This window comes from Vanellus vanellus, assembly GCF_965231255.1.
Source record: "Vanellus vanellus genome assembly, chromosome: Z".
Lineage (NCBI taxonomy): Eukaryota > Metazoa > Chordata > Aves > Charadriiformes > Charadriidae > Vanellus > Vanellus vanellus.
The window spans coordinates 45,788,999-45,801,448 of record NC_138908.1 but is presented as its reverse complement, the minus strand read 5'-3'; the positions used below and the strand labels follow the sequence as shown (position 1 = coordinate 45,801,448).

General features: G+C 39.4%; 1 protein-coding gene across 3 annotated transcripts in view; it reads left to right on the top strand.

The window, feature by feature from the left end:
* LOC309683722 (transducin-like enhancer protein 4) overlaps window positions 1-9,693 on the top strand; it is a 101,002-nt gene extending 91,309 nt beyond the window's left edge. For all 3 annotated transcript variants that reach the window (XM_082498045.1, XM_082498044.1, XM_082498043.1), the window contains 6 exons: window positions 2,477-2,726; window positions 3,814-4,061; window positions 5,034-5,181; window positions 5,767-5,917; window positions 6,237-6,313; window positions 7,979-9,693. In XM_082498045.1, the coding sequence (XP_082354171.1) occupies window positions 2,477-2,726; window positions 3,814-4,061; window positions 5,034-5,181; window positions 5,767-5,917; window positions 6,237-6,313; window positions 7,979-8,086 (982 nt within the window). In that variant the 3' untranslated portion in view covers window positions 8,087-9,693. The remainder of the gene's footprint in view (window positions 1-2,476; window positions 2,727-3,813; window positions 4,062-5,033; window positions 5,182-5,766; window positions 5,918-6,236; window positions 6,314-7,978) is intronic.
* The last annotated feature ends 2,757 nt before the right edge of the window (window positions 9,694-12,450 follow it).

Below are 12,450 nucleotides of genomic sequence, written 5' to 3'. Positions count from 1 at the left end.
AAGGGTGACTGACTGGCTTTACCAGGCTTTGCTTGCTGTGGTCGGAGAAATGGCGATACTGGGGGTGCAGAGACCTCCTTGCTCAGGTCTCACTTGTGTTAGAGATGGGGGAAATAAAACATGAGGCAAACTGAAATCAAACCGGTTCAATGCTGGTGCATCTTCAAGGTTTTTGAATGTTATTGACTTATTGATGACTGTTTTAAACATTTAAATGTAACTGTCATTTGTCTGCCGTAGGGCCTGAAACCTTTGAAATCTGCGGTGGTTTTAGCATGATTACATTGATTTTTCTTTATCTTAAGTGCGGTACTTTTCACAGCTATCATTCAGGATTGTTGCTTTCTCGTTTACTCTTCCTTTTCCCTTAGAGCGAAAGTTGTGTAAATTCTCCGCGCTGTTGAGTGTCTGTTGAAATGGAGTGGGCAGCGTGTGGCACATCAGGGATCTGGCCCCTAACAACTCTCATGTCACTTTGGAGATATATCAAAATGCTGAGGATTGTACAATATATAAATAGAAAAGGTTGCTAATGGGAAAAGAAGAAAAAAGTGCTCGCCAGGTGTTTATAGTGTCAGATATTTGTAAGATATTTAGAGTACTTCAAATAAGCAACATGCAGTATTAGTTCTCAGCGTGAAAAAAAAACAACCACTCGACCACCACAAAACCAAACCAAGCAACAAAGCAACAGTTTAATCACATGTGCTGGTATGGAGTAATGAATAGAGTGAGAATAATGTCACAGATCACTCCAGATCTAAGCTTTATTTCTGTAATTGTTAAATATGTTCCCTGTGTACTTTGTAAGCATGCTAAAAATCACTTTGGCTGATAAAAGCATCGTACACTCAGTGCTCAACATGGCTCTGCAGAGCGTGCATACAGTAATCAGAAAAGAAGATAATGAAGTTTCACTTGTTTAAAATTTTTAGAGATTTCAGGTCACCATCAGCTGCTTTTTTCAGTACCTTACTGCAGCAAACAGGAATTAGGGAGGTAATGAGTAAGGTATTTCAGATTTCTGTGGTACTAATCAAACCCTAATTCTACTTATATAGGCAGTTAGCTGCTTCTGACAACCACAGAAATCTGTCCTACCCTTTCCTGAAGGTGTTTAATGTCAAAAAATGGAGAATGATGATATGATCGTCACTCAGACCTGCCAGAACAAGAAACAGAGCACAGGATGAGAAGAGTGTGTAAAGCTCTGGCAATAGGGCAGAAAGGTGAAAAGAAAATGCAGTTGCATTTTGTCCCACTGAAAATTATTGTTCTAGTGTTAATGCACTGTGAATCTTAAATTCAGTAATTGAATCCTGAAGACTGCATTCTTCAACGACTTTAAAGCACCATTTTGAGGAAGTGATCTTCCTAAGTATTCTCATAAAATGACTTTTTTTTGGTGATCTCTTCTCATCTCACCACTGTGACAGTGGATTTTTCATGAGTACTGTAATGATTTTTTAGGTCGAAGGAAATTAAAGCCTTCCGTTAAGGGTACCTTGGTCTGTGTAGGTGAACCCTCTTACAAAGCTTGTGCTTTTGTAATAGATGTGATGTGTCAGGTAGCATCTCAGAACAAGACAATTTCACAACCTAACTGTTCTCCCTGGAAAATATTTTGAGATGAAGCTGTTGATAGGTTATTCACAAGTGGCATAACTGGCAGTCGCACAACACATTCTTTCTCAGTGAGAGCCCTGATTCTGGCAAGAGAAATTGGGATTTGTATTTGTTGTGTCAGGTCCACACAAAAAAAAAGGGGGGGGGGGGGAGAGTGGAATTAAAAAAAAAAAAAAAAAAAAAAAGGACAGCAAGCTCAAAAGTAGGAGAAAAATTCCAGTGTGTTTTTGCTGGCCTGTCATGTCAGGTGTCAGCAACCATGCCTTGAGAACTTAACTCTTTGATGGTGGAGGTTTTTCTGCACCCTTAGGTAGAGTGCCTGGGCAGTTCCACTGGAGGAACGTGGGACCTGCGCTGCGTACGGGGTAGCGTGGCAGCAGTCCAGCTGAAGTTTGCACATTAGAAGTCAGTAAGGGAATGACCACATGTTCCCTGGCAGTCAGCTACCCGCCATGCTCTGCAGCAGCCAGCCAACTATTTCTGTCTGCCAGGGGGCCCTGACCCGACCTTCCGTCCCTTCTCTGCATGCGGTGGTCTCCCCGTACCCCAAGTTTAAGAGCAGGGTCGTGTATCCTTGCTCACACCAGAAATCATCATTGCCTGAGTTGTAAAAGCTCATTTGATTAGTAGATGGTGTTTGACTTTCCATGTTAAGAGTTTGTGCTTTGAGAGCCATGCTATAGATAAATAAAGGATTTCTTCTTCACACAATTAAAAAAATTTCAAAAGGAGCTGAGTGCACAGTCTGAATGCCCGCAGTGGAACCACACCTTTGATTCTGTTTTCTTACGTCATCTTGAAGAAAAGCTTCTTAAATCACCCTCTGACCATTTTTTTTTTATCCCCTCAGAGCATACTCATTTCATGTAAGTGCAGATGGTCAGATGCAGCCGGTTCCTTTCCCTCCTGATGCCCTCATCGGTCCAGGAATCCCTCGCCATGCCCGTCAGATCAACACTCTGAACCACGGGGAAGTTGTGTGTGCAGTTACCATCAGCAACCCCACGAGACACGTGTACACAGGTGGGAAGGGCTGCGTCAAAGTCTGGGACATCAGCCACCCTGGCAACAAGAGCCCTGTCTCTCAGCTGGACTGCCTGGTAGGTGAACAGCGGCATGCGTCAGGGGAAGAAGATAGCAGGTTGTGTTAAGATTGAAATGGTACCGTTAAGGTACAGAAGACAGTGGCTATTGGAGTGCTGTCATTGGTGTCAAAGCTTGATCTACTTCATTTGTAATTTTGTTGTTTCTTTTAGAACGAAGTTGGAAGTGTGTTCTGTGTCGTACTTGTGATTTCCCCCCCCCCAATGAATCAAAACATCTTTAATATCCTAAAATTGTATTGGTAGGGGGAGAGATCAAAGACAGTATGGCAGATACTGTTTATAAACTTTGACGTTTGTTGGCAATCTTAAAGGTTGATATCCTATCATGCTAAAAATTGCTCTCTTGCCGCTGTATTCTCCGAGAATATTTGAAGATCGTGTCATGTATTTTCTGTCTGTGTATGTGTGTGAATGCATTGCCCTGTCTTAATGTGACAATTAAAAATATCCCTGAGTGTTATTCACAAATTATTTGAATGTGCTAACAAGATGAACCATTGTTAGCAGCTTTTCTCGTGTCATTTACTAGTTCTTGGTAAGATGTTGCTTCTTGTTACAGAGGCAGTAAAATGAGAACTGTGTAGCACATGTAGACATATAATGAATTGCTACACAAGTTGCTACACAAATGAAGAAAATTGCCCAAATATTTTCCTCTGACATCTCCGAGATGGTGGCAGCAAGTCTCACTGGAACAGGGGGGTGGGGAGCGTGCAGGGAATTTGGTACTCCCCCATGTCGAGAGGTTAATGTGCTGAAATAAACAGAGTATGAAAATGTAACTTTCTACACAAGCTGTCGAATACAGCTATCTTGAATTGTTTTGGGCTGGATTCAGGTCTTTGCATCTTGATGCTAATTAAGATTAAATATCTCTCACTACTGAATTTTGTAGATCAAGTTTAAGTACTTCCCTAATGTCATGTAATTTTCTGGCATTAATACACTTTATCATTGTCATAAGTATAAATGGCTCATTAAAACCAGGAGGGAATACAATACTTTTATGGATTTCTGCTCTCATGTTAATGCTGTTTTCCTTTCCTCATGAGTAATCTCTTGATGGCTTCTGTCTCCACAGAACAGAGATAACTACATCCGTTCCTGCAGATTGCTCCCTGACGGCCGCACCCTGATTGTTGGTGGGGAAGCCAGCACGTTATCCATTTGGGACCTGGCAGCTCCAACTCCTCGCATCAAAGCAGAGCTGACATCTTCTGCTCCGGCTTGCTATGCCCTAGCTATCAGCCCCGATTCCAAGGTCTGCTTCTCTTGCTGTAGCGATGGGAATATTGCAGTGTGGGATCTGCATAACCAGACTCTGGTCAGGTACGTCAATGGAACTGGATCATCGGGTTGCGAAGAGTTAATTAGACACGGTCTTATGTGCCCTTTTGTGTACATATGCTATTTTCTTCATGGTGTCTGCATAGCTGCCTCCAGTATTTCATTGCTAGGCAATAGCCGTGGTAATACCTTGACAAAAGACTATATAATTGTTTGTAGGTTTTGAGAGTTTCATAATTCCAGGCCTGTTGTGCAGCCCATAACTATAATTTCCAAAGATCAGCTGGTGTTGACACTGCTGTAGGTTCTTTGAACAGATGGTTTTCTTTGTGTCCATGCAATACCTGTGCTCACACTCCGATCTCTTTAGTCAGTGCTCCTGCAAATATGTCTTGGGTAAAGATGTGTGTAAATTACTGCATTGCAAACTTAGTATCTTAGGAGTATGAGTTGCTGCTCAACACTGGTGTACAGTAAGCTAGGAGCCAGTCGTACAGAGCTGCTCTGTGCACTGCACCATATGTTGTTGCACGTAGTAGATCAGTATTGCAGGTAAGGGGAGGCTTTTACTCTCTGATGTTCACATTTAGACTGCTCTTTTTTTTTTTTTTTTTTTCCCAGCTTTTTTGGTGACATGCAGCTTCATCTTAAACTCAGTGAATTCTGATGATCATGCCACATTCCTTTCCAGGGGGAGTGGGGTATTTTCAGTCGAATAGTGGGCATCACACAGTCAGCAGTGAAAATCCCCAGAGTATCTGACTCGTAAAGTGTGCTTTTTGAAATCAAATTAGCGCTTGGCTGTCTGGCCTGATTGCTTCATCAATTCATCACAAAACTCACATGCTCATCCCGGAGTTTATATTAATCTCAGGTTGCTATTGAAATCTACGTTACTGTTGTCTTTAATGGCTGTGTGTCAAGTACCAAAAGAAAAAAGAGTATTTTGTATACATGCTCAGACCCAGCTCTTTCCAGTGTGAGAATGTGCGTATCTTCTTTCAATATTTTCAGGCAATTTCAGGGCCACACAGATGGAGCAAGCTGTATTGACATTTCTAATGACGGCACCAAACTATGGACGGGAGGCCTGGACAATACAGTCAGGTCCTGGGATCTCAGAGAAGGGAGACAGCTACAGCAACATGACTTCACATCGCAGGTTCAATCTCAGAAGCTTTGGCATGTTAAGAAAAATCTATCATGGTTTTCTAAAACAAGCACTTCTGGTTTGGGGTTTTTTTATAAAAGCAAAAAAAGCAGGCGCAAAGAGAACTCCAAAGAATCTTTCACTTAGTCTCTCTCTTTTTCTTTTTTTTAATGTGTCAGCTAAACGTCTTTCTGGATTATGACTATTTGACAGATTAGTACTTCTCCCATGAGACTAGTGCAGAATCCTTTTTATAAAAGAATTGCTAGATTAAAGCATTCCTGTGTGCAATCTGTTCCCATTTCTGTAGATTCTTGTTCAAAAATACTTTACAAAAATATTTTTAAATGCTGTCAGATAAGCTAGGACATCAACTTTTATAGCTTGATTCATTGCTTTGCTATTACAGTTTTAATTAAGCTTTGTTTACATGAACTAATTTATCTTGATTACTATAGTGATTGGATTATCGTGTTTTTAAAACTGTAGTAGACCAAAATGTGTTTTTGCATAGTGTTAACAGTGTAGCAGGAGTCGGTTTTGAATATCTCAAGCTCATTCCTTTAGTGATTTAAGCATGTGCTGTGCTAATTCCAGATCTTCTCACTGGGCTATTGTCCAACTGGTGAGTGGTTGGCAGTAGGAATGGAGAACAGTAACGTTGAGGTGCTTCATGTTACTAAGCCGGACAAGTATCAACTGCATCTTCATGAGAGCTGTGTGTTGTCACTCAAATTTGCTCACTGTGGTAAGCAAATCTTTTTATGCCAGTGTTTTCCCTCCTGAGAAGTTCGTTCAAGATTGCCTTTAAATGAAAGTAGGGGTATTGCTAAAAATTAGATGTTAAATTTAAGTATTGAAATTATTTAAAGAATTTTGCGAGACTCCTTTTTTCTGTGAACTGCTTATGTTGTAAGCGAACATCGTAGTGCAACCAGATGAAAATATGACTCTTCTTTGGATATGTTTTCCATTAATGTGTGAATGCATTGTTTTTATTATTAATCTGTTTCTTGGGGTGCATTCCTTGAAAACAAAATGCAACAATAACACTTAATCTGTTGCAGGCAAATGGTTTGTAAGCACTGGAAAAGATAATCTTCTTAACGCCTGGAGAACACCTTATGGAGCCAGTATATTCCAGGTAATAATCTCCTAAAAGCTTTTTTCTACATACATTACAGTGCAGTAGAGCTGCACATCTCAGGGTCTGTCATTATCTTAAGGAGTTTTTAAATGGAAATTCTTGGCTAATTATTATGTGCCTTTAAGACTTTGTCTGTAATTAGAGGGAGATATGCTTTTGTGCTTTCTAACATTTGAGTAATTTAGCTCTTACAGTAAAGTAGCCCTTTAATCCGAAATTGTTTTGAATACCCTTCTTGCTCACCTCCTTGTGCCTATGGCTGTAGTACAGTATGCAAGGGTGTTGCTAGGTGAGCATTCACTGAAGGTCCAAAATGGAGCTCAAACAGTGAAAGTCGTGTTCAACATGTGTGTTTTACTGGGATGAGGCATGTAAAGTTAGTGGATCAGACAGGCAGAGCTGAAGACTGTATCCTTATGGAGGAGGACCATGGAGTGTAACTGGAAGTTGTAACCTTTCTATAGCCTTTAATCCCTCTGTGCCCAATTTTAACGGCACTTCAGTGCGATTAAAGGAAAGTGGGATTTTTGGCACATCCTCCTCTTCTTTCACCTACAGGTACCTCTAGACTGGGAATTTTTTTCATTAAGTTAACTGTGTTTCTGTTTAGATGGTCAGGTCTCACCTGTACTGGTACCCACTGTGCCTCCACCTTTGGGCACAATGAAGTTTGCCTTGACGTGTGAAAGCTGAGGTCTGAGTTTTCTTAGTGGAGGCTATTCAGCTCTGGAACCACCTCCCACAGAAAGCCCAAATCGTTCTACCAAGAACACATTGTCCTTAAAAGCGATGTTAAAACCCCAGTGCAGCTTTCTTAATGAGGGGTAGAGAAAGAAGCTTCCTGTGCAGTGCGGCAGAAGTTTCTTGGCAAAAACTTTGCGTGACTGGGAAGTGTTTAGCTCTTGCAGAGATGGGCAGAAAAGAACGTGGACATATGTAAAGGAAAAATGCACTAAAACGGCAAGTAAAATGTGACAACACATATCAATTCAGAAGAGGCAGAAAAGCTGGGAGAGACAGAGCTAGTGCATCCTGGTGTGTCCTGTCTCCCATTCACCTGCTGTACAGTGTGGCGTATCCCGTTGCACCGCAGTATCTTTCCAAATTTGCATCCTCCTTGATACTGGAAATTCCTTTGTGCAAGACTTTTGTCTTCTGTGTTGGGGAAATAGTAGAAGGAGATGCAGTTACTTCTGCGGAGTCTCTTTTTTTCATGCCTTTGGGTAGGGCTTTTGTAGCGCTTCCCCGTACGGATTTCTGGTTTACGTCAAAAAAGGAAGGAAAGAAGAAGAAGGTGGCTTTTTATATATTTTTATGCCAAAGCTAATGTATAAAATATTAATAAATGCTCATTGCTTATAAAGCATATAGAAAGGACTACTTCTTTTTTGGTTTTGGTTGGTGGATTATCTCTAGGTCCATAACATTCACTTCCCTTTCCGCTGCAGTTTTTTGTTGCCATAGAACTTTAGGTGGGACAAGTCTGGAGAAACAATCTTTTAACAACAGCTGCCATCACGGTACTGATATTTAAATGAACTTTCAGTGTATACTCTCTCTATAAACTCTTCCAATTAATCTTCAAGCCCTTCTGGATTGAAGGATTGGAAAGACCTAATTGTCTTTTTCTTTCTTTTTTTTTTTTTCTTTTCTTTCTTGTAGTCCAAAGAATCCTCATCTGTGCTTAGCTGTGATATCTCTGTGGATGACAAATACATTGTCACTGGCTCTGGGGACAAGAAAGCTACAGTCTATGAAGTTATTTATTAGAGACAAATCTGAATGCAGACAGAACTCCTTCTCCTAGCACTTTGCTGTATATTCCTTTTTTTTTTTCTTTCTAAACTGAGAATTTAAATGCTCATCACAGTTGTGGAATTTATTTTTACCTTCTTAACTTGCTATTGATTTGTGAATGCTTATTAAGAACTTGTGATACCAAATTGTCAGATATCTACTTGGAAGAAGATGGAATAAGCATACTTAACAGTGAACTCAACTCTTTAATTATGTATTATAGCTGTAATGTATTTATTTTGTTTAAAGAAGGCTTTCTAACAATGAATTGACTAAATAAAGCTGTCTGGCCCGGCTTTAGTTTTAAACGTGCATTGTATACTTTGTGTTTTTGCAGGTGGATAAATTGGGGATCTTGGAGAAGGATGTTCAGGAGACAGTTAAAGTTACACTAAATAGACTTGTAGTTTCTATTTAAAAAAAAAAATAAACTTTGTTATATTTTTTAGTCCTGTTCTTGAATGAGACCTCTACGTGTTATTACAGTATAATTATTTGGTGGGAAGATGCTGTATCTTAACTATTTTAGACAGTCTTGGAAAATTAGGAAATTGCAAACTGTAGCCAGTAATCTACATGCCTGTGATGAATGGCAAATTCAGTTCACATCTAAATTAAATTCACTTTAAGTAAGAATGTGCTAATTTATATATTTGCAATGTTAATATAGCATCTTGTGTACAGATTCGTTCTCAATGCTTTTCTGTTGATAAACATAAAGCATTTTGGTGTCAAGCTAGGTTTTTTAATATAAACACCTCTCTTTGTTATATTGTAGAGAGTACAATAAGTTGCCTCAAAGAATCACCTTTGTTACTTCTGGAAACTTTTGCAATGTTTCCTTGAAAATGGGGATATGTGTCTTTGGGCAATTTTTCAATTACAAGAGATTATGAAAAATATTTGATATGTTCTTTGGAAACTGCACTGAAATAAGAATGGATGCCTACCAATATACAAACTACAAAAGCAATGACCTCCGAGGTAGGATTTACAAGAGTACTCATTCCAACATACAAAAAGGAATGGATTCTCACTGGGATAAGGACTTGCTTTGTTCGCCAGCAGTTCAATCCAAGTCTTGATTGGATGTCCCTAAAACGGACGCAGACTGAGCCATTGTGCCAGAGACAACGTGTTATCTTTTTATGTTGTTGTTGTTGCTGTTAAACTATGATCTGTGACTTTTTTTTTGAATGCTTTAAAAAGAAATCTTTAAGTCTGTGGATCTGCTGATGTACAGTGCCTTTGCTGCTATGGATCAAAATCAAAAGACCCGTGTAGATAAATCTTATTGTATAAGTAGAAAATTACTTAATTTCATACTAGAAATGGATTGATGCTGCAAGTTAAAATGGACTGTTCATTGAAGTTCCAAATGTGGTAGCAAAAAATGGTGTCTTAAGTGCTTAGTGTTTGATGTCATTAACAGTTTCGTAATACTCTACATTGTAGAAAGATTTTGATACTAAACTGTGTCATTGTACATAGTTCTAATGCATTGTATTGACCACCAGTACTTCTATAATGGTAGATTATTGTTTGTGCATTCAGACTTTTAAGCATTAAACATAAGTAACTTCTCAGATGCATTTTTCTATTATTTTTTCCCCTCCCTCATTATTTTTGCCTGTGATAATCTTAGTTGCATGTGCAGAATGCTGTCTGTAGGGACAACGTTCAGTCGCAGAGCTTGCCGCTACGGATACTTTGCGGTTTAGTCACTGAGAGACAAAGTAGAATTTCACAATATTTCTCCAAGCTAGCAAAAATCAATGGATTTATAGTTTCCCAAGTTAACTGACTGCAGTGATTCTGAACTCTTGGAGGCATCAGCCACAAGGCTTTGGCTGTGTCACCTAGGAGTTTGCCACCTCCTGTTTGTGTAGTTTCCTGTCTGATACAAAGCTTTACATTTCCCCGTACCTTGGAGGGAGTGAAAGTGGGGACAATTCCTGCTGAAGTATGTAGAGCTCAGCAGGATGTGGGGAGTGGTGTTGCACTGCAGCATCACACCTGGCTTTCCCCATCCAGAGCTAAAACCTGCTCGTGATGCCTGTGGAAAGGCTTCTCTTGACTAAAGTTGGTTTTAGATAAAGGATTTAACCCAGCTTCCATTGATTTAAGACACAGGTCAAAGTGAACTAGGGGAAATGAATTTATACACTATTGGAGGGGGGGGGGGGGGAGGGGGGAGGGAGAGGAGTCATGCTATTAGTATCAGGAGAAATGGAAATGGAAAAAATCCAAGGGCATGTTGGATTTAAATCTTCCTGTAACCCATTTCTGAAAAGTGACATTGTGCATGTTGGAAATTCCCAGATGTGGGAGCCTGTCCTGCTGTGACGTGCCAGCCCAGGCTGACAAATTTGTTGGGTTTTTGTTGAAATGCCAACACAAGGCTTAAGCTGATGAGGTGGTTTACCTGTACTGCGAGTGACTGGGCAATATTTATTGATGGAGGAGAAAGGAGAGGCAAGTTTGCCTCAGAGGTATCAGTTTCCTTAGAGTTAAGGGTGAAGAGTTTTCCAGATGTACCCCAGAATAATGTAAGTTTGCACGCGTATTGAGGTTCTGTGCTACTTGGTACAATAACGCTTCATAAAGGTAAACATGGTACTGATGCTTTCTTTTAATTGTTACTCTTGTCTGAAGAGATATAATTTACCTGTTATAAATATTACATTGGAGACACCTTTTATTTTCAAAGGCATTCAAAAATTTAAAACGCTAGGGTGTACTCCAGTTGCTAACAAAAGAGAAACCACCTACTTAATGTTTGCAGAGGATGTTATATTTTTATGTAGTAGTTCAGGCATAAGAGATTACTTAAAACCCCTAAGATAAAGCCTTCCTTTAGAAAGAATAAAACATTGCATACTTCTGAATTTGTACCAGAGCTAGTTTTGACAGCGAAGTAATATACTTTTAAAGCAGCCTGCCATATATCTGCTTATTAATGTTTGTGTTGATGGCTTGTAAACAGTCTAGGAATTAAATGCTTTAATCCAGGATTACTGCAGTTAAATGTGTAATCATCCTAATTTTTTTCCCCTTCAGGGTTCAGTGCAAGTGAGAGATGTTACAGAGCTACTTTCTGGTTTTCAGTCAAGCATACATAGGGTCACCTTCCTTTTTTATGATTTCTCTCACCACTGCAGAGCACAATTTTGTGCAAAATGTTTTGTTACAGATGGTTTTTGCTCCACAAACTTGTGGCCAGCATACACCATATCGAAGGTACAACCATTGCTTTCTCTGTGCTTTTCTTCTGCTCTCAAATGTAGTTTAGTGCAATGATACATTAGAAAAGCCATTTCTTTCTAATCTTTGTATCCTTTTTGACTGGCCAGTATAGACATGTTTAAGGGGAGGACTTTCCATTAAAATAGTATTTTCTAAAAATATGCGATTTTAAATTATATTTCTCCTGCTTGTTCTTAGCAGAAAGTGATTTTTCTCTCCTATTTCTTTTTAACTACTCAGTTACATTAAAAAGAAAAAAAAAAAGAGATACATTTTACAAGCTGCGATTTTCCTGTATGAGGGATTTTTAAGTCTGTACTGGAATAGTTCAAATTAGATTTTGTATTTATTTTTACTCTGGCACCTGAAACACATAGGAAATTCTTTCTTCCTGAAATGTTTATGAGTGAGTAAAAGAAACAGAAGGGTAGCTATACAGGTCTATGTATGTCTGGAGTATCTTCTACAGAAACACAGGTCAGATCCTGTGCAAAAATTAGCTCATCTGTGCTGAAGACGGCAATGGTTTACACAGCTGAAAATTTAGCTCGCTGCTATAGGCATAGAGGGCCCAATCAACCTATTTGGACTGGGGTTTTTTGTTTTGTTTTGAACAGTTTGGTCCTTTGAGCCTCTTCTGGTTTTCAACTAGCATGTTTAATTGTGATCATCCCTACTGAAATCTGATGTGACTAGCTTCTACTCAAGGATTTATGCTCTGAAAGATTGAAAAGAAAAAAAAAAAAAGTTAAATAAAATATGCTCGAGTTCTTGTATGAGCAGGAGTCAGGAAATTCAAAGCAGTAGCTTGGACTGAAATGTTTCTCATTTGCATTGAATATTCTACATCTTTGTGGCACCAAATTAGCACTGAATACAGCAATACAAAATATGCTTTAGAACATCAAGTATGGCTACTGAGAAAAACGTCGCCTTGAATTTTTCAGAGCAAATTCACTCTGAAGAGCTCAGCCAAAGAACTGCTCTTACGTGGGGTATGTGGGCGGAGTAGTTGCATTCAGGACTGAAGACCTTTCCGGATATTAACATGTAGTGACCGCAGCGGTATTGAGGAGGGCTGGGCAGTATGG